Consider the following 22,959-nt stretch of genomic DNA (forward strand, 5'->3'; position numbering starts at 1 on the left):
TGTAAATACATTTTTTATACAGTGGCAAGGTCACTTCTGAAGGATGCCAGTGGCATTCTGGGCATGTGACTGGAGGGACACTGTAGCGCCGGACAGAGAAAACTACCCGATTCATGACGACCAAGAAGGTGTTACCCATAAGATACCCATCACACGCTCATTTTGTCTGGGTCCCCAATCCTAAAACCTGCTTTCTCAATTTCAACTGGTTTATTCATGTCAGAAATGGTAGGCATTCGTTAAAAATCACATTATTTTATTAAGAACTATATGCACTTGATTTATTTGATGACTTCCATCTTTCAATCCATCCATACAGTACATGCCCCCATCCATTCTGCAGCTGCTTATCCATTATAGCAGGGGTCTCCAACTCCGGTCCTGGAGAGCTACTATCCAGTAGGTTTTCTATCCTACCTGGCTTCTGATGAGCCACACTTGGCCCTGGTATTTACCTGAGAACTAGTGTGGCTCATCAGAAGCCGGGTATGATAGAAAACCTACTGGATAGTAGCTCTCCAGGACCGGAGTTGGAGACCCCTGCATTATAGGGTGCAAAGGCTTATATAGCTGTACCATTCCAAACTGCGGGCACCCTGTTACACTCCTCACTCTGCACCCAGCATGCCAGGCATTGTGTAGGTCTGCAGGGAAGGCACCCCTCTCACTAATAACTTACAGGTGTGTGGGCGGGGCTAGTGCACCAGATTTAACCTTCCCAACCCAACTTAATTACCTGCTTTGTTCCAAAGTCGCAGAGCTCTCTGTCACCTGGGGATGATGACATAACTCAAATAAGCGTCTGAGTCCGAGACAGCCGCATGTACCCGCTTAGTGCTGCAGGAGCTATAGACAACCAGCAGACCCGATTTATATATAACCAGAATATTCTGTCTCAAGCTTCATGGTAGAAGCTAAATTAAATTGATTACTGTGGATTTATACACTGACCACACACTGTTGCTATTTTTTTCTGCAAGATCTTAAAAAGTGGTTATAAAAAACCTAGAGCATGAAAGGACATTAATTGGAGTCAGCAAGAAGCAACTTCATCTACGCTGCCGCCGTCACAGGATGTGTCCCAAATTAATCTTTATTTATCGGTTCAAAGAAGCTCATTCGCCAAGGAGTCAAAAGTAGAAACTTCAGCCGCCTCGTCTTTTATCTCGGGGCTTGAGTTGTAGCAGGCGAGCTCAAAAGACGGCTCATGCTTATTGACACCCCGCTGCACCACGATGAGGTTCTGTCTCCAGCTTTTACAGAAAACAAAGAGAAGATATGAAACTGTGTGAACTCCTAAAAAAGTCACACAGAAAAGGCGCTGTGAAGTTTGAAAACACTGCATTCTTTGTTTGTTTTTAATTGAAGGTAGTGAGGCCTCGGAGGTCTTTAAGAGCTCATTAATATTTCAGGCACATTGTCTGGAAAAGCTTTAGTACTCAATAAGGTGGAGGGGGCAACTGTAAAAAGTGGAAAGAGGGCTGGTTTGACGCTCTTTATGGTTTTATCTGTGTGTCTTTTTCTTCTCAGCAATGTTAAGTGTGGTTAGTAGCACACAGTAAAAAGGCAAAGGAGGTTCTCCAGTTTGCCGGACGCATATATGGATTGGAAAAGGAGGAGATGTCGAGATTAAAACCATGCTTCAAGGAGCAGCACTGCTGAGAATATTTGGGCTCATTAAGGGTGGGGTTAATAACGCTTGAGAGGTTGGGGGCCGTGAAGAGGGCTGTAATATTCACCCTAAGCACTTGTTAAACTCACAAAACTCATAAATAGGTTAATGGACTAACTGGAGTTTTTTGCAACAGTGAGTGTCTCTCTGTAATTGAAAAAAATGCACAGAAATTAGACAGCTAATGTGTTGTGTTCTCATCTTTGATTTATGAAAAAAAAAAGACCAGAACGGGTTGGAATAATCATAGTCAACACAAAGTAGTGACTGGATCCAAGGTAAACATGGTTGTCTAGATGCACTGAGGTAATCAGAAAGAAATAGATGTAGGACTGTATCATACCCTAAGTGACACGGAACCATGTTTCTGAACTTGGATGTGCTGAGGTTTGCAGTTCTGTTCTTGAGTTCTAGACCAGCCAAGGTGAACATTGTTAATATTTCATGTTTGCCTCAGTTATTGCTGTATTCTCATGCCAAAAGCCAGTCTTTAAATTGCTTGAAAGCTCGAGAGGATGTAACAGTTAAAGTCCTTCAGAAAATTAAAAAGGACCATTTTGTGACTGATACATTTTTCAAATATCTATTTTCGCTTTCCGACACTGTTCTTTAAAATGATTGAATTTCTAAACTCGAGGTCGAGTGGAAAGCCATAACGTATTCAGCAAATGAACCCAATAACCCTAATTACAAACCTTACTGACTATTTCTCCTGCTGTGAAATGTCTGTCGTATTTGAAATCTCCCGTCCTCATACTACTGTCAAAAGTGACCCCGTGCGTCGAGAGGTTTACCGGTCGAAATAGAGATTACCGAAATGGCAATAGTTTGTGTGCTGATGCCCAAAGTAAGCACCATGTTCCAGAAAACAATCGATTCTGGATCAATATACTTATCGATTGTCATTCTATATATACCGGAATCGATTTCTATCCTTACTCCGCATGCTGTAAATGCAGCGAAACACACACTTTGATTTATTATAATTTTATATCAGCGTTTCGTTCCACCAACCATTAACTTTTAAAGAGACCTTTTCACAAACGCTATATTTGGTATAGCCTGTTCCTGTGTTACAATCGTTGAAATCGAGTTACCCAGTTAAGAGGGTATACAAAAAAATTGATTGTTAAATTGTTAAGCGGTAAAATATATAAGGATTTTCTTCAGTAAAGTGCCTTTTAAGAAACAGCTGCTAAACTTTTATAAAAAGGGCGTAAGATTAAAATCAGTAGACCGGTCCTGCGATGAATCCCAAGTGAAAGTAAAAGAGATTTGCAATTACCCCCTGTCCCCCTCCCGCCCCAATTAGCTCCCACACACACCCTTAACCCAGACAACCATGGACGTGAAACAGGTTTTTCAGTGGTTGGGGCTTTGGGGCTACATGTTAATTATTGATGCTTCTTGCGTGCAGCTGCAATGGAGGGTATCCAGAGCTCACAGGAGGCTCTGAATAGAGGGGGCGTCACACCACAACGCCAACTCGCAAACTAGTTTTAAAGGGGAAAACTCTGCTTATATTGAAATAATTTTTATTTTTATGGTTTTATGTTGTTGGTCTGTTGATGCCAACAACAGCTGTTTCGAATACTGGGCATACTCAAAAGACCTTAAAATATCAAAAGACATGGCTGAGATTTTCGAGACAGAAATGTTAAAGGATATATTATAGACAGAAAAAAAATAATAATAATTTATACTTTTCTGAACGCTGTTTTTTCTTTGTAACAATTAAACCGTAATGTGTTCTATATCATCTTCAAAGTTTCTTCATTTTTGCGGTGTTGGCACAGCTATGGTCTGCGTATAATTTCATTGTTCTAATGCCGCTCTCCCTGTCCTTTGTCGTTGGGGCCAAATTAACGGTAACTGTCAGTAGCGTCACAAACCGCCGGCACCTGAGATTTCATCCCATTGGTATCACTCCCCATCATCCGCCCAGCTTTCTTCTCTTCCCTCCTCCTTTGTACACACAAGCGTACCTCCCCTTCTCTCCGCTCCATAGCAGCCAATGAGAATCTACACCCGACTGACAGATGGCTCCATAAATAAGGTGTAGAAAAAAGGATCTCCGGCACTTGCAAACCAGTGAAGCTTCTCCCTTTTTGTTTTTTATGTTTTATTTTGTTCACTTTCTTTCCATGCAAAGCTCTTGCACAGCGGCGAGTCGAGCGATTGCAGACTGCTGAAAGAAAGGCGACACGGGCGCGCTGCTCCTTTCAGTTAACGGTGCGCCGGCTGCCGCGTCTCCGCGATCGTCCTTGGGACCGCACGCGTTCCGCTAGCGGACAGCCGCACGCAGACTCCCAGCCCTTTCATTCGCTTCGTCCTGTTACGAAGGCGCCGGGCAAGCACTTTCCAGCTGCTTTAATTTAAAATTTTATTCTTTCTTCGCACAACAAGAATGGTCATGGTGAGTAATTTATTTAAATTTAATTTTTGAGTAAGCTTTCTCTGGCAAAATCTTTGAGATTTTCTGCCTTGCACTTCTATGTATAATAGCCTAATTATTAGTGAATATGCACTTCGGCTGTGTGATATGTGAAATACGTTTGAGAAAGATCAGTGTGTTGCCCGTATCCTTATTAATATTCCTTAATATACTTAAGATGCGGCAGTGTTTTTTAGTTGTCGCTTTAGATTTTTTTTTGTCTACGTGTGTGTGCGTTTCCCTTGATCTTTCTTTTGTGGGCGAGAGGGAAAGGTGCTCTGTTCCAAAAAGGGGGAAAACTATGCAGACATCACACCAGACTCCCAATAATAATATTTACCACTAATAAAAATACATTCGGCACAAAGCTGTCTGTGGGCAGCCTTAATACACGATAAGAGTTGTGGAAAAGAGTTGTATTCGCTTCGTGAATATTTTATAACCCATATTGTCATTTTCGGAAGCAGTGATTTATTGCAAAGATAATTTCGCTTGAAAAATATGTCTTGTTTTTGACTCACTGAGAATATATCTTGATGGGTTAGTTTTAAATATGCAAGCTCAGTGTCCAAAATTGGTAAGAAAACGAACTGTTTCAATTAACGCTGCAAGTAAATACATTAAATGAATTACACGAAATCGTCAGCTGCATGTCACATTTCACCTTTTATAGTGAAAACTCGTTTTCCTCCCTAACTCATCGCATGCACGTGTCGAAAAAGATACTTCTGCGAAGTATTCCGGCATTTATAACAGAAACGGTAATAATAACAGTAACTTGTATTTTGATATGTTAATTATGAGAATCAGCACTTAATTATCATGCATCAGAAGTAATCGTTATAAAAGTATTTTTAAAAAGCGCCCGATTAGGAGTCCTTAATATATGCCGTTAGAATGAATCTCTGACGTAAAACGCGCTGAGCATCGCGACCGATACGAATCGATCGCTCGCTCCCCTCCAGCAGTCCCTTGCAGCGCCTGTGCGCCTCCCAGAATGAAGGTGTTAATTTTCCGAGAGTGGATGGACGGATGGCTGAGCGAGCCAGTGAGAGGGCTGCAGCGCGCTCTCCCGGAGAGGGGGCCGCTCTGACCTCACAGGCGAGGAGGAGACAGGGGGTGGGCTGCAGAGGAGCGCTCGCGCTGGAGCGCGTGCATTCTCAGCCTGCCTCTCAGCCTGCGAGGAGGAATGCCTGCCATCGCAAGCCATCTTCAGCCTCCTGGTCACTGAGGGAGAGAGAGACACACAGTGGGAGAGAGAGAGAGAGAGAGATCCGAGTGGGGAAATTTGCTTGGGTGGGGGAAACGCGGCTGCCAGCTCAGAGATGGAGTGGAATGGGTTTAAGATGGTAAGGCAGCTGTGGACCCCGCAGCAGCACCTCTCGGATTCACTCGCACCGTGCTTCCTCTGTGCTCTGTATGCCGGTGGGGTGTCATTTTGTACAATTTGGGGGATTGGGGGAGGGATGTGTTTGTTTTGCTGTGGAGTGCCATGGGAGGGGGGGGGGGGGTCCTGAGGCCGGCGGCAGGAGGCGAGGGAACGGGGCTGAGTGCCCCGCTTTGGCGAACAAGGAGACTCAGTATCTCACGCCGATTGCCCCCCTCTTGGGCTGCGGTCGGCTTTGTTGAGCATCCGTGTCACGTCTGCGCCGGGCATGGCAGTGCGCTGCCTGTCCCTCCTCCATGGCACCTCGCTGGCTTCGCTCTCGTCACGTCTCCTGCGCGGCTTCTCCTTTCGCTCTGCGTTGTTTCCGTCGGGGTTCGGAGCCACCTAGTCGAGGTCCGTCACATGCAGTCAGGCTCTGCGTCGCCCGCATAGGAGCGGGGTGAATGTGGGTGTGCGTGTGCCTTCCCCTGTCCACCCACTATTACTTTAAAACCCCAGACCCCCTCAGCCCTGCACGCTGCCCCTGCTGCCGTCGTATCCACTCGCCTCCCATGCATGCTGTAGCTTTATTCTCTAACTCAGGCTCCTACCTCCTTTTCTCTTTTGTTTCTGCTGAGACGTGCGTTCATTGTTGACTGAGTCACTGGCTCACCCCCTCCCGGCTGTGTCCGCGCTGGTGGGAGCCAGTGCCTGTCAGGGACATAAGTTTAACTGGCATCGATCAGGAACAGGTGCCAGGCTGCACGGCTGGCAAACCTCAGGGCAGAAGCGTTTTATCGAAGACCTCTTGAGTGTCACGGCTGACTTGAAAGGTTTCATCTAATGCTGAAGTCGCTTATTCTGTCCAGAAGTCATTATTTTTCCCCTGGTCGTTAGTAAAAAATTTTTTTGATTTTTTTTAAAAAGCTTTGCCAAAATGTTGCTCATGTGCTTTGGGTTTGTCCTCTGAAGGAATTTCGCTTCTGTGAGCGAGCTACCGGGGAGGATTGTTAATGTGAGAGGAAACATTCGCCTCTTTGTATGCAAGTTGCCTTAGTGGGGAAAAACACTCACACTCACACACACACACACCATCTGAGCACAAGGCGAGACTTGCAAGGCTAATGATGGATACTCTATGTGAACGGCAGCAAAACGAGCTGGTCTGCCTTCCTCACTCCCCACTGTATAGCTGGTAAAGGCTTGCCTGTCTTTCCGCATCAGGGGAGGGTGCTGGTGGGGGGGTGGTGTAGAGAGAGAGAGAGAGAGAGGGAGGGAGGGAGAGAGAGAATGTTTATGGTGCGGAACTTCATGTGGTCCTCAGCATCAGCCGCCCCCAAACTGCGCAGTCATCACTCGCTGGCACCGCTGCTCGCCCGCAGAGGCTGTGCCCCCAGGACTGCGCTCCCAGCAAGCATGCTCACCCCCCTCCTTCAAATTCATGCTTTTGTGTGTGGGAAAGGTGGACGGGTGTAGGGCAGTGGGGCTCGTGGCCAGGGGGAGGAGACCCTGGAGTGACCAAGGAGAAAAGCAGGGTGAGGAGAGGAGTGTGGCGTCAGCACTGCCTCTGCGGCGTGAGCGGGCCCACGACTCCGTCTGACGCTGAAGGCGAGGAGGAAGAGGGATGGGCGGAAATGCGGCAGCCTGTCTCCAGGCCTGAGAGGCCGCGCCCTTCCACTGCCCAGGGCTGCCACCTCCTCCGGCCCCATTACAGTAACAGGCTGATTGATTTTTCTCACGGTGCTTTGCAGTTTACATAGCGTCATGTGGCAGCATACAGCCAGCAGAGGCGTGGCGCATCCCAGTAACGGTCTTCGCTGCGCATTTCTGACCGCCTGTCACAAATGGTGCTCGTTCATCTGTCACGGACAGCGGGCCATAGGTACGGCTTTGCTCCTTCAAGGCCCGAAATTGGCCGATTTCTCCAGATAGCTGTGACGAATATTAACGGGGAGGAAGCCGCCCAGTTGGGGAAAGGCGGGTGTTGCGTATTTCGCGTGTCGCCAATGGCGGTCACCTATTGCCACCATTACAGGAGTTTCTGCTTTTCTTCGGGGAGAGATGGCATCGGGTTGTAATTAACTAGATTAACTGTCGCTGAGGATGTGCGGGATGTCGTAAATCGGACGCGGTGGCGAGTTTCTGCTTGTGCAGTTGGCGCTGCATTTTTGCTTCTGCAGTTTCTGTACGTTTAGCGGGTTGTTCTGGGTTCTGGCCCAGTGAAAGGGAAGGGGGATAACTGAAAAGCTACGTATTCGAGGGGACACAGCAAATGGGGGGCAGATTAACAGAAGGTTAAAGTTCACTGAGGGAGACACCGGAGCACGGTGCTGTGGAATATTCTGGTGTGACGCACTAAGTATGAGTCCTGCCTTCACTGCTAACATCTGCCTGAAGCGTCTGTCTTGCTCACCTGCTTTATTTTAACAAAAAATCTGCAGTAGTTACAGTGAGGATACGGGTGATGGCCGTATGAACTGTCGTAACTGTTCATTTCTGGTCTTCACAATGGCTATGTTGCCCACGTCTCAGAGATAAGACTTACGTCGTTCTCAAACATTTCATTTTTTTGGGCAAATCTTCAAAGTAGACAAAACGATCTCTGCGTTGATTTGTTCTGTTTGTTCATTTAATTGAATGAGGAGATGACGGCTCTGTTTGTTTGGTCCTTTTAAGTTAGTCTACAAGTAACTTCGCCAGTTAGATACCCTCTCTTACGCCACCCACTGGTGTAATGGTGTTCCGATGTCTAAAAGAGTATGGATGCAAAATATAAATATATAATTAATAAATATTTTAAATGATATATGAGATAAATTTAAGCAACATAAAAATTTCAAAATAAATAAGGACTCCCACCCACTACGATTTTGCTGTTTGAGTGGCAGCTAATGAACCCAAATATGGCCTGGGTCAGGGGGGGGCGATCGCAGGCAGCGCCGCCTTCAGCACTGGGACTCTCAGTGTGACACTGTAGTGCACGCCCAGCTGGTGTTAAGGATCTTATCATCAACAATTTATAAAACTGAAACTGCATGAAACAACTAGAGAAGTAAAAGTTAACGACGTGTAACTAAATACTGTAAGGTTTAACTTCATAGATTTGGTGCACATCCATTTTGGAACATAAGCTTTCAGATAGTTTCATCAGAATATACTGTAAAATTGCTTGATTTTGAAACACGCAGGTGTTTCCTATCGTTTAATTGTCATCATTGCCAGCACATCAATGATATGCTCATATAGGGCACCATAGCTTTGACTATTATGGTTTGAAGGTATTGCGGAATCTTTGTTGATATTAATATATTAATAGTTCAAGTTCCAACTTGCATGACAAATTTCTTATTCAATCTCTGTAATCATCAAATACCAAACTGTCCACATCTGTTTTGGGCAGCTGTAGGGCAGTAAGTTTTATAAGGTTTATATGCTGAAAGGATAAAAATGAGTTGCAGTAAAGCCATGACTGCTTTTTAAATATTTCTTTGCCATAAGACTAAATATACATGTATATCAAAGCAACTTTTTAGGCAAAAAATGCAATGGGATTCCTGCATGGTTTCAGAAATGTATTCATCTACGTTCCCCCTTCAGCGAGCAGAAATGAAGAGATTTTGCTGTGCAAGGAGCCGGCTTCAGAAGCACGAGGCTAATTCCTTTGGCAGGAATTCAAAGTGCCACAGACAGATGATAATAAGCTGGAATTACTTAGCACTAATAAACACAGGGTCGGGGTCGGCTCACCACTGCCTTTAACAGAAGCATTCCCAGTCAAAATATGCATACACAAAAATAATATCAGAGAGGAAACATACATAACCCTTAAACCCAAAAATTCTGATTAATGCTGTGTGTTGCTGAGAAGCCTAGAAATCCGAATTTTCCTTCTTTCGGAATTATACCTTTCTCTGGCGGTGGCCCGACAGTCAAGGGCGTCGGCGGCATGTTCTCCTATGGATGGAGTTTGAACTGCACAACACTGAATTCTTGCATTTCAGGGCAAAATAGTGTTAGTCTCAGTAATCATTATTACAGTAACTCCTTTAACTGCCATTAAAATAGGTGCATATTTGAGACGCTGCAGGATGTTTCAAGGTCATCCCCAAAACAGCAGCTCTTCGTATGCCAATAAAAACATTAAACATTCATATCTCTTGCAGAGCAACTCACCGTCCTGGGTTGATTAATAAAAAGAAAGCGTCATAAACACAACAGGGAGACTGACTGTTAAATTATGATAAGATACGTATACATATCTATCATATATATAAAGCTGTCGACATAAATTTCAGGAAAAACACTGTCTGCCCAAAAGTGAAAACATGGATTAAATTTTAGTCCGGGCTGCTATGAAAAAAAGATAAGATAGGCAGATCTTTATAAAAACTTGTCTGGAAAAGTGCACGAAAGTCTAAAATGTAATATAACTGGAACTGATATCAGATTTCATAAGTCTGGCAGCAGAAATGGATAAGTCACAATATCATGCAAAATGGGTTAGTTGAAATTATGTGTCTGCAGCAAAGAGCTACTGTTACCAATAAAACAATAATTTAGTCACAAACACTGTATGTTTATAGCATAAATGTGTGATGATTTTGGATTTTTTTTTCACGTATAGGCATTAGATTAGTTAGGCCCCGTTTGCCTGGGGAAACTGAAAATATGGAGAAAATGAGCAAATACAGGTGACTGTCTGGAACACTTGTTCAAATATAATAACTGTAAAATGAGTGAGATAGAAAATTAATCAAACAATGTAACATGTTGACTTAAGAAATGGCCCCTACCTTTACAAGACCAGCAGATCACTTTAATAAAACCCAGCAAGTTACACGTCGAAAAATATTTACACAAGGCTGTTGGATTGAGACAGTAAGAACGGTAACACCATTTAAATGGGAACTGTCCTGAATCTGGAAATACTGAGAATGACGTTTTAGGCATAGAGCTGCTGGACATCAGTCCTGCTTTTTGACCACATTTTGCATTTAAGTCATTCGATGTCTGGCCTTCAGTACTGGCATACAGTGATCAGAAGGATGTAGCTGAGTTGTGAAGCAATGTTAGGTAAATGCACAGTTTGATCACCCTAAAAACCATAAAAACACATCAGTGAATCCAGACTCTGTTTTTTGGCTTAACAGCTTGAGAGTCAGGTGACCTGAGGTTCTGCTTTTGGTCAGATCCACCTATCAATTATTTATAGCTGTTTGTTTCAGCCGTTAACATCGCAGCTATGGGTTGGACACATTGTGAAATTCTTCGCCTGTTTGTTTTGTCGTCCGCCAAAAGTGCTCCTTTATTTACGTATCTGTGTCTGTCCCCGTCCCGTCCCGTAACAAACTGCGCTTCTCTGTCTAATGCCCCTGCCACGTGCTTTGTGTTCACCGTGCCCACCGACAGCATCCTCACAAACGGCTCTATTCATCAAAGGCGCATTCTGGCCTGGAGGAGAGCTACACACTTTTCACATTTCTGAGGCACGATGTTGACTCTGTGTGTGAGAAAACGAGCAGTTAAGCGATTTGGAGATTTTCTGTTTATGCTTTTGCAAAGGCCTGACTCTGTTTCTGTTACCCTGCTATGGGATTATGCAGACCACACCATTACAGTACACAGGGCATGTGTCCACAATGAAATACTATGAGTTGCTGATTGAAAACTATTATAGCTTATTGTCGTCTGTCACTTGGACACATGACCAGAAGGGGTAAATTAAGCCAAAAAGGACCTTGTGTTAATATATTTTTAAATTTTAAATATCAGTATAGGTGGGCTAATTTCTAATTAGCTACGTATTGTTGTTTTTAATAAAATAAGTATTATTGCCCACAATAAGCTAGATCCGTTTTACTGAAATACTGAATTTTTGGGCAATTTATACTGATATTATATATCAGTTCTTTGCTTGTTGTAGCTGATCAGGCTGAGGTTTGGATTTAAGTAGTGTTTTTTTTTTCTTTTTTAATCGTTCAAACATTACCTTCCTATGCTCTAATTCTCATTTTGCATCCTGGTCTGTATATAGGTGAAGTGTGAAACTATCCATTACAAAAGAACCACAGAATTTCGGACTAGTCCAAGTTAAAACTTGGAGTATTGCCCCTAGCTCACAGCAGAACTCTCCTTTACTCTTATCAGTTTTTGGTGGAAAATAGTTTTCCAGTGGTCTTTCAAAGACTGCCATTTGTTTTTTGATGGACTTCTATTGTTCTGAAGAGGTACCTATCACTTTTGCGAATTGAAAGAAATAATGTGGTATTTGCATTTTGAAAGGAAATCTCTTGGCCCTTTGATCTCACACACAAAGCCGAATTCACTGTTCTTGTTGATATGTTTGCTGGGGAATTCGGGTATGCTAATGACGCTGTCTGAGAATAAAGTCTCCGTTGCAAGTCACTAGCGAAAAAAGTAGCTGACTGCTGGAAATCGCATGGCCTGCACAGGTGCAGTGACCTGCAACCTGCCAGCTACCTGTAGGGATGCGTGCGCGACATCTGGTGCTGACGCAGTGGAACCAGCGCCATTTGCACAGAATAGCGCTGGTGTGGAACTTGCACTTGGGTTAGTCCTGGTGAAGAGCGAAGCCTCACTCTTAACCTGCCGCTGACCTCCTTCCTCTACGGAAGGGTCACCTTCACCCCGAGCACCGAGGGTTGATCATGTGCCTGTGCAGCTGTGGGTTTGGTGGACCTGGAGGGGGCAGCAGTGAGCTTGGGCAGCGGGGGCCAGTCATTGACCTGGGCCCACTTTCTGTCCCTGATGTGGCACCTACAGGGGGTCTGCCACCCAGGGGACATGCCCATTTAGCAGAGTCTTTTATGAGAAACACTGTTCCCTGGAATAGCCCTGCTCTCCTGCGCTTCAAAGGCAGAGCTGTGCTCCTGTTTGTTTATGACATGGCGGCCCAGGGGCGGCACCCCTGCGGCTTTCAGAGAGCCCATTTTAATTAGCACTTGATTGATGCCTGACACACCATCCAGGTTGCCTTCCTACCCAATTATGAGTCTGAGGGCACACCTGGGCTCCTGCAAAGCAGACCAGGAAACCCTATATCTTATTGTTGTTGTTGTTGTTAATACTCGTCAGCTCCATATTGGTTGAGCAGTTATGGTGTTGGATAGATTAATAGATGGTTATGATCAATTTATTTTGTAGACACTATACTAAACATGTCTATATACTTCACTCTTCGGTTATGTATTGTATAGTAATTAACTAATTTTGCCTATATCACTAATAGTAATAAGCCTCTGTCAATTGACGATGATGATGAGAATGATAAATGAGAGTTACTCTCCTGCATTCTGGGCACCTGTGAACCCCTGCACAGTGGGTGCTGTGCCGCCTGTGTCACTGCGCAGCACTCAGCACGTAGCAGTGGAGCGTGGGCTGCCTCTCCCATGCCGATCTGCACAGGTCAAGGTGGGGAAGGGGCCGGGGCCGGGCCAGCATCCAGGAAAGTTCCCCTCTGCTCAGGGAGGGGAGCGGACAGGAGCCCTCAGTGCTCCATACCTCTACTGTTACCTCAGAATTGATTCGTGCTCACACTGCTGTAGGATTTGTGCTGAGCAGTTCGCCATATGCAAATGCCTTCAGCCATGTTAGGCTTTATCTGCACTTCCATACAAGACTGCTGCTTCTGCTAATGTCCCTCTGAAGTACCCGGTATTCCTTAAATGATGGCACACATCAAAGAAAAAAGCCATAATGGATTTTTGCATCCTTTACAGGGAAACCGCTCTCTGTGAAAATGTTTTTTTTTTTTTAGCTGCAAGACGTTCAGGTGCAGCAGTGTGTTCAGGCCTGAATGGAGCTGTAGAGTTCAGCCCAGGAGACTTGCGGTCCAGTAAAATCCTCTTTGGCGCCTGGTTCTGAACTGGCATCTGAGAAATGGCACAGGGCATTCGTCCCCAGCAAAAGCCTTCGAGGAAAGCTCCGTGCTTTCACGTGGAAATTTTTTTATGCTCATAATTCCCCAAGTCAGAAGACCTTTCCTCAGAGAGGAAAATTCAGGCCCCGAGTCTTCCCCTCGTGCATCCGCACGGCAGAATGGAGGCCGTTTGATGTGATGTTTTCAGCGTGATAGGAATCACACAAAGGGAATCACTCAGTGGCTGGGTTATTAAGCAGAGCCGGGGAAAGCTGTTCCTAACCAGAGGAAAGCGGTTTGCGCGCGTTCGCTTAGTTAAACACCAAAAACTATATCCTAAAGGATCCTTTCATTTTGTGTTATCTTTTTCAGTTTAGTGGGGTAAAACTGAAACTGGCTAGCAATTTGTCTCACTCAATAGGATTTGCAACCTTTGTAGTGAAAAACATGTTGATTATCATCCGACGTAAAGGGAAACCATGTACGATTGATCAGCATTGAGGATTTACTAAGATGGTAAAGTAAACTGATCCTGGTACAGTCATATTCGTCTGTGCAGCATCCCCCAAACTATATATAAAATTTGAAGTTAACTAGCCCTGGTTTCTTCTTGACAGATCAGTCGATCTGGAGATATTTAAACACTTTTGCTCTAATGTCTTATTATAAATTATGAAAGGATGGTTGCCTTGGTTTATTCTTTGCATGTAGGCCTTGCTCAGGGTGATAGTGAGGTTGAGGCAGCTTTTAATTGAACCCTGAGCCAAACTCTGGCCCTGGAGCCTCACCAGGGGATGAGAGGAAGGAGACAAACAGCATCTCTTATTGTATTGATTCCATGAAACTCTGGACTTCATGAGGGGAAAAAAATAGTAAAAACAAAGTAAAGAGAAAAATTGCTTACATACTGGAACATTTATTATTCTGAGTCACAAAAAAAAAAATCCATTTGGCAAAGCAGCTGCCGATCGATGGGAGCGGAGGCAGGCAGCCATGGAGCACAGGCTCCCAGATTGCTGTCCTGATTGATCCCGACCAGCTTCCGTCTGACCTGCAGGATGCAGAGGAGCCCAGAGCCGCCGGGCGGACGGGGAGCGTTGGAATCTTTTATATGAGAAAAGACAGAAAAATAAAAATCGATAGCGAGAGGGAACTCCACTGACCTCATGTAAAAAGATATGAGCCTTACAAATCTGTCGGAATGCTTCTGATGTGCGTTTCGGGAGGGGGTGCAAGCCACACGCGCGCACCGGCGCCGACTCACCGGGGTACGGTGTCGCGCTGAGGAACGAGCGTCGTTTTGCTCAGAGAAGCACGTGTTGGAAGGGGACTGAAGGTCGGTTCACTGTAATGTGGCATAACATAGGTTAGAAGGTCAGTAAATATATAATTATAATACTATAATATACATAACTTTGTGTGTATACACAGTTTTTAAAATAAAAATATTCTGAACTGATACAATCATCTATGTGCGCCATTTTTCGGAAATTTGTAACTATTTCGCCAGCACTAGTTTGTCAGCGAGCTAATGCTAGATATTCAGTCATGCGTCGCATGACGACGTTTGGGTCAGTGACAGACCACAGGTACGACGGTGTTCCCATAAGATTATAATGGAGTTGAAAAAAAGTATTATCGCCTAGCTGTCGCAGCCGTAGTAACATCGTAGCACAACGCATTACTCATGTGTTTGTGGTGATGGTGTAAACAAACTTATATAAACAAACATACACAAGTATAGCGCATACAGTTATGCACAGTACATAATACCTGATAATGATCAGAAACAGTTATATTACTGCTTTATGTATTTACAATACTGTACCTTTTATCATTATGTATAGGCTAGGTGTGTAGTAGGCTGTACCATATGGGTTTGTGTAACTACTCTCTATGATGTTCTCACAATGGCAAAATCGGCTAACGGTGCCTTTCTCGCAACGTATCCTAGCTGTCGCTAAGTGACACATGACGGTATTGATTCGGATTAGCTAATGTATGCACATACATTATTTCTACCTTATATAAGCTGAGTATTTTTCATATCATCCCTGATTTTACTATATGCTAGTGTTATTTTAGGTTTAATATGTTATTTGGTATGATTTGATAGGTTTTTCTTTAGATCTGGGAACGCTCATCCCCCCCCCCCCCCCCCCCCCACTATATAAATGAATGGTAATGGCTTCTTTACTTTACTCCATTTCAACTTATGAAAGGTTTCACAGGAACGCCTGACTTTCGTAAAGCAGCGGATATCTGTATGAACTTGCCACAATGGATTTTTCTGCTATATTGCAAATTTTTGACAGTCAAGTTCCTGGTGGTTCCCCAGAAACCCGTCCTGGAACTAACTGTAATCCGAGCACAGCCAAGGCCAATTCCTTCATGGGACCGTGCCGGTTCTGATTTGCAAACCCGGCACATGTCCCGGCCGTGGCTTTGTGGTATCCCAGGACCATGGGCACCACAGGCTCACAAATCCACTGCATTGTACGACTGAGACCCTTTTCAGTAAAATTATCCTGTTGGGCCTAATTATATTCAGCCTTTATTAAACTGCAGAAAAAAATATATATGAAATATATCAACAGGACCTCAACACGAAACAGCACAGCTGCCGTGTAGAGTGTTAACTATTGAGGAATTTCTTTCACCAAGTACTGCTAATACCCCTTTAGCATCCGCTTAAAACACTCCATCCCATCTGCTTCCCCATAATCCAATTCTGTGTACAAAATTACCAAATGTTTCTAATGATAAAACCTTAATAACGACATGCCAATTTTGTATACCTATCTATTGCAGGAGTTGCTTACGCAGCTAGCAATTTACATAGGTACATTGGTGATATAGCTATTGCTGTTTTTTGAATATATTCTGATATTGGGACATATTTAATTTTTTTGTTGAGTTATATAAAAATAATAAGATGTTTGCATAATACAGTTTAAAGCCACAGAGAGAAAAAAATGCATGAGAAAAAACTGAATATTTGCATTGTAAACTTTCTTATCAGTAATAGGACGTTTGTGTTTTTGAGGCCATGCTTGTCTTGATCAGGGTCACTAACAATCTCATTTATTAGTTTGGTGGACGTCGCTCCTCGTATCTATGGATTTAATTTAATGTCAAACACGCATTCCGGGTGACCTGCGCTTTACACCAGGCTGACATTGCTGTGTCAGTCCCCGCAGAGTCAGGGGACACCAATGGACGGCAGGGTGGGGGGGCATGCACACTCACTTCTACGCGGTCGTTTTCAAGAGGCGCAAAGGTCTGCCTCAGAGCACAGCTCGTGTCATACCCTTTGGACTCCACCGCAAGACTGAGGCACCGTCACTCTCGGCCCATTGTCGTAAAACAGCCATTACGCCATAACGACAGAGAACTGTGTTCTTCCCTGAGCACAGATATGTATTGCATCCATGTCGAAGTTGGCGCTATTGGGCGCCATTCACACTAACATGTCTACGGTTAATTCAAATTAGGAATGCATTAGGAATAAATAGACGACTTGGCAATGGAGGTGCAGCTCTGAATTTTATATTTCGTTGCAAATCTGTGGTGTGGGCATGAATGAAGCAGCCGGTTCAGGTTCTGAGATAAGGGTATGGGAGAGAGGATTAAAAAACAGACGAAAGAGGTGAGACTTTTATTATTTTGTGGGATGACATTTTAAGGAAAATGCAGACAGGATGCATCCTGATATGCCGTAATGCGTCATTATACTTTGCTTGCATGCTGCATGCTTTTTAGATAAGATTACAGTACCCCCCCCCCCCCCCCTTATCCGCAGTTTGGCTTTTCACGGTTTCAGTTACCTGCAGTTAACTACACAGCCTGTTAACCACAGCCTGGAAAATTTCAGAAAGAAACAATTCATACATTTTGAAATGTGGCATGATGAAATGTCACTCCTTCCTATCCAGGACATGAATCTTCCCTTTGTCCAGCATATCCACGCTGTATATGCTACCCGCCCGTTAGGCACCTACTAGCCATCTCAGTTATGAAATCCACTGTCGCGGTATTGCACGTGACCACATTCACATAACTTTTATTACAGTATATTGTCTGAATTGTTCTATTTTATTATTGATTTTTGTTGTTAGTCTTTTGTCTAATTTAACTTTGTCGTAGGTATGTATATGAAAAAAAAACGTCAGTATAGCGCTCGGTAATCTCCTTGGCTTCAGACATCTGCTGGGAGACTTGGAACATTTCCCCCATGGATGAGGGAGCACTACAGTACATTTTTTATTGCATTCATTTTAATACCCATTTTTATTAATGCGACATCATTCGCTTCAGCACACTGCAGACTTGTGAGGCTTGAGATGCTTTACAGTGCTGAGTGTTCCTACAGCATACTTTAAATGTGCATGGTGGGTTTATCTCTGAGGCCCAACTCTGAGTATCATACTGTGTGTTGTGTCTGTCGCATCATTTCTGGCTTCTGATTGGTTGATTGCAGGCATGTGTTTTGTTTTCCCTGAAAGCAAGTGTGTGCTCTCTCTATGGGCTTTACACCCTCCCAGAGATCCTAATGTCGCTGATGTACGTGTGGGCAGCGGGTAGGAGGCGGAGGGGTGATGCTGACTGGTGCCCCGGCAGCTGGGGACAACCGCTGCCTTCATTTATGAGCCGCATGCTAGTCCGACGCGGCCTTGAACGTGCAAAATCTGCAGTCTCTTTTTGTTATGTAACTGTGGAGGCTGACATGACTGTGTGTATATAATGTTTGTATTAAAAATCATATAGCAGATTGTGATATTGTGACCTGCAGTCTTCACTAAAACTAAAACACAGGTGGCAAACCCCTAAAACGAATCAGGCTATGGTTTAATGATAGCACTATCCCATCTAAATTATTAGCCTTAATTGCTGTCCATCTCATGCACTGGTAATTCCTCTCTAGCTGTTCACCATGTTGTCATTTAAACAGCATCCAAACAGACATATAGCTTCTTTCAGCTAGGAGACTATCTACTGGAAAATAATGAATAGTGTCATACAAATTCATACAGTGTCTCCTAAATTGTTTTATAGCTTCCAGTTCTCCAAACATTTCTGGTATAACACAGCAGCCCAGTTTGATCTTTGCCTTGAACGATCGCCCGATATCTATTATTTCAGAGCCATATTCCCAGAAAATCAGAATGTGACACAATAATGCGGCGTCCCGCCGTTTCCGGACAGAGCAGATGATGCCGAAAGGACAGCCACCTGTGTGTTTTAGTGTGACTGCTGAGCACCGGGCCGTGGAGAGAGCGCCGTGTTAAATGTTGACCCTGAAACTTCCTGTAGGGATCGACAGAGACACAGTGGCGTCAGGCAGAACTCCCACAGCTACAGGGCTGGGCAGAGAAGGGGCTGCTGACACAGCCAAAGATGGTAAGGAGACGACCGCATGGCCTGCTACCCAACACCCCCCGCGAGCTTTCTGCTGAGAGAGTAGCCTCATGATGCTTCAGTGGGCTTCTGACAACTTAAAATGGAACTTGCAGAAAACCTACAGCAGCCTTGCAAATAAGATGGATACTGGTGGATACCTGAAAAATAATAAACAAAAATCTTTCAAAGGTGTTTTTAGCCCTGCAAACAAAATATATATATATATATATATATATATATATATATATATATATATATATATATATATATATATATATATATATATATATAGATAGATAGATAGATAGATAGATAGATAGATAGATAGATAGAGTGTGTGTGCGTGTCTCAACACTGAACTATTTGTTAAAATTATAGATGAAGAATTATTTCAGTATGGACATGTTACGTTGTGATACTGTTTCTGCTATTCGAGTTTTTTAGGCAGAATCTGAAACGTAACATTTGCATATATTGCATTGGTACGTAAAAAGACAGAGGTGCAGGAAGTGAAACCCCTGGAGTTTAACCATTCTCAGAAGAGCCCCCTCCCTGTTGCCCCGCTTGCCCGGACACGCTTGTCAGGTGAATCCCTCCAACCCCCCCCCCCGCTCCCCGCGGATCACGACCCTCCCTGCACCACCTCCCACAAATAGCTAATCTCTGGAGACTCTTTTCCGAATGACTCAGTCACATTAGATTTATGTTTTTTTCTTCTTTAAAATAAAAATCTTTCAAGGCTCCGCCTGGAATAAAAGCAAACAAACGCAGCCCACACACACGGCTCCTGATACTGACGGAGCCGCCGTACAATACAAACCGCCTATAATATAATATAAGCGCATTTCTAGAGAGACATGCGTTAGCTGGGAGCCCCGTTTGCGTGCAGCCGCGGTGCCCGGGCTCAGACTTTGGCTGCCATCTCACTCGGGCGAACTCGGAGACGCCAAGGATTGATGGACAGTTATAAACGTGTCGTAATTTGGCAGGTACAGCGTGGTCTAAAATGTGCTTCCGTCAACCTTTTACTTAACATCCCGGCAAGATAAAATTCGTTTATTTACAGTGCTTTGTGGGATACGCCAGCAACCCAATTTAATTATATATCCCAAAAAAAATGTAGCAACTTCCGATAATAAAGTTAGTTTGTTTATTATAAGGCATGTTCTTGTGCCGAGAAACGATTTCTCATTTTCTTGGCGTCTAGGAGCTCAATTCAGTAGAAGCTTTTTCCTTTACTAGTGCTATCGGCACGATAACATTGGGTACTTACCATGCTGCATCTGAGTTTTACAACAGTTTTTACTTTTAAAAAGTAGAATGTATCTTTAAGTTCCACAGGTGTTAGATGATTTTGCTGATGCTTGTTTAAAAGAAAAATAGGTGTCATTTTTGATGGGTACAGTTTTTTATTTGGGCTGCACCTGATTATAAATAGTTAATGGAGAAAACACTGCATAGATTGTAATTTATTCTTCTGTAAAAAATAAAACAGCACCTTTTTTCTGTAACACATTACATAAAGTAAATTATAACACGGGATAATATGTAAATCCACTAGCGTTGTGATATGACTGAGCCTCTCTGGGTTTCATAACCATTGACCAGCTGCTAGTCAGTTGAGGGTCCAGCAAGGTCTCCAGACCCCAAATGATCACCGACATATTTTTAAAAACCAGGAGCTGTTCAGGAAACATTTACACCAGATGCGAGTTCTTGCTTTCATTTCCATACAGACTGCATCCATTTGAACTGAAACAAAAACAGATCCTAATGATCCCTGGTATCATGTAAATATATCATAGAGACAACAAACAAAACCAAGGAAAAATTAATTTGAATTAAAAAAAACAAAGACTGATCTTGGATACTTACCACTGTGGGAAAAAAAGCCAAAGATTTAACAAAGAAAACCATAATTCTTCTAAAAGCTGTCTATTTTGCCAGATGGCAGCTTACACTTGCCTGTATGCAAACATGCTGATATACGTAAAACTCTAATATACTGGTACGTAAAATTAGGCAAAAAAGCACATTTTTATCTCAGTTTTATTGTATTGAGTTTACTACATATATGAGAGGGCTATCTAAGACCTGTCATAGATAATACATTTTACTACTACTTCTTAATTTTAAAATATTGTTCTAGTGACATTACATATTTTATTATGTAAGGTAGATACATTAAAAATAAATCATGTTGGAAATTCAGCCGAGGTCTTTTTGCCTGAGTTTTCATACTTTCACTAGAAGGAAAGATTTTTTTCTGAGTTGAAATTACCTCACAGTCACACTGATTTGAATATTAAACATGTGGGTGGAGTCAGCCGTTTAACCCCCCCATTCCTTCCTCTCTATTTTCTTGTTGTTTTTTCCCTGGAGATCAAGTATATTCATGGCAAATTTAAATTTAAACCATTATTAAATCATCGGGAGCCAGAGTATGCCCTACACACATAGTCTGCAAGTCTGTTTCCGGAACGCTCCGCTCCACGAATCCCGGTATTACTGGCCCTGCATGTGGCTGACAGGAGATGCTTTTCCAGCTTGCTGTCTGACAGTGTGGCCCCCTCCTTTCCGAATCCCAAACAAAAACACAACCCAGTCTACATGCTTTTAGCTTCAACGTCTCCTTAAGTGGAAGATGGGAGTCAGCTGACTGTAAAGAAGAGGCAAATTATTAAATTAAGCACCAATTTTATGTAAATGGCTGAATACATTTAGCGGCAGTGAGGACCTTAAAATGAGCGTTAGCCGGTGGATACGTCCCACAGGCTCTTTCTTCACTCCTCACTCCCTCTGGGGCAGCAGACTCCACTTCAAACACCTGATCTCGAGCAGAAACTCTCAAGCAGCAACAGATATTGTCCCGCCACGACAGCGGTGCCGCACTGAAGGCCTCGCTTCGTTACCTACCTTGAGTGTGCTAGCTATCAAAGCACAAGAAGAGAGTCAAAATGTGTCTGAGAGGAGGGAACACGTTAGAAACCAAACTAGCTATTTGGATATTTAACCGCTTGGGTCCGTGCTGCAGCATTAGCAGAGGCTTTGTAATGATTTGGTGCTGGGAATGTGCAACCTTCACTGGATGCTGAAGAGCTCCTGCCAGTCGCTGTTCTAAGAGACCATCTCCCTGCTTTTCTCTCTTCCTCTTTGCAGATAATTAGCAACATAGAGCCTCAGGTCACGAATGGGCCGAGCGCTACCACGGCCAATGGGCCATCCAGCAACAGCCGGAGCTGCCCGTCACCCATGCAGACCGGCAGCTCCAACGACGACAGCAAGACCAACCTCATCGTCAACTACCTGCCGCAGAACATGACCCAGGAAGAGTTCCGCAGCCTTTTCGGCAGCATCGGGGAGATCGAGTCCTGCAAACTAGTGCGGGACAAGATCACAGGTAGAGCCTGGGTGTGGGGCGCCGGCAATGGGTACCCAGCCACACGGAAGCCAGATTTCTGACTCGCCTGCAGAGGAAAATAGCCTCTAAGTTAGCTATCTGACAGCATGAATGTGCTGTAGAATGTTATTGTGGACACAAAGTCTAAGAAAACTGGAGGAAGATGGTTATGGGAATCACAACTCACCAAATGGCTGATTTTGGTGTGATGCATATTTTGTATAAGCAAATACGTTTTTGTAAAATTCCAGTATTCGCAGGGTGATGTTTTTTGCTATTCACCAAGTATTAGTAGCTACTTTTTCCGGTGGTTAGGCAGCATTTCTCATAATTTTTATAATACAGCTGTTATAAGTCATACATTTAGCAATATGCTTTCCTAAAATGCTCCGAGAGTAAATAGATTAAACAAATGAACAGAGGTACAGAAAATCTTTTAGCCATAGGACTGTACCTCCCAGATCTGACCAGGAGGTCGGCGCTGGTGGGTTGTGTGGCTGAAGGCCTGCCGTGCCGGGCGGAGCTCCAGCTCATTACCGCGGAACAGGAGGCTGCAGCCGGCCGGAGACGCGGAGCAGAGGTGTTTAAGCAGCGATCCCCAGCTAATCACGCCTCTAATCCTGGACTAGCGGCTGTGTGGGTGGCGAGCAGATGGATGGGGAGGGATGCTCTGAGAAAATGCCAGATAATGGCTTCCATTTTCTATCCTACTTAGTGACACTTCGCTCCCGATAATCTCATTAAAAAGGGCCAGGCTCGAGCCGCTGGTCTTAGTGCGAGGAGAGCCCAGGCACTGAGTGTCTGCGGG

At 43.9% G+C, this 22,959-nt stretch overlaps 1 protein-coding gene across 6 annotated transcripts in view; it reads left to right on the forward strand.

Moving 5' to 3' along the window:
* elavl4 (ELAV like neuron-specific RNA binding protein 4) overlaps positions 1-22,959 on the forward strand; it is a 64,970-nt gene that overhangs the window by 12,187 nt on the left and 29,824 nt on the right. For 3 of the 6 annotated variants that reach the window (XM_023821375.2, XM_023821379.2, XM_023821377.2), the window contains exons 2-3: positions 18,665-18,751; positions 21,911-22,151. In XM_023821375.2, coding sequence (XP_023677143.1) covers positions 18,665-18,751; positions 21,911-22,151 — 328 coding nt within the window. Of the gene's footprint in view, positions 1-3,714; positions 4,089-5,219; positions 5,456-18,664; positions 18,752-19,604; positions 19,741-21,910; positions 22,152-22,959 lie in introns of those variants that run through there. The other 3 variants (XM_023821378.2, XM_023821376.2, XM_023821380.2) reach the window with 3 other exon arrangements.

Source organism: Paramormyrops kingsleyae, chromosome 15 (genome assembly GCF_048594095.1).
Source record: "Paramormyrops kingsleyae isolate MSU_618 chromosome 15, PKINGS_0.4, whole genome shotgun sequence".
NCBI classification, from domain to species: domain Eukaryota; kingdom Metazoa; phylum Chordata; class Actinopteri; order Osteoglossiformes; family Mormyridae; genus Paramormyrops; species Paramormyrops kingsleyae.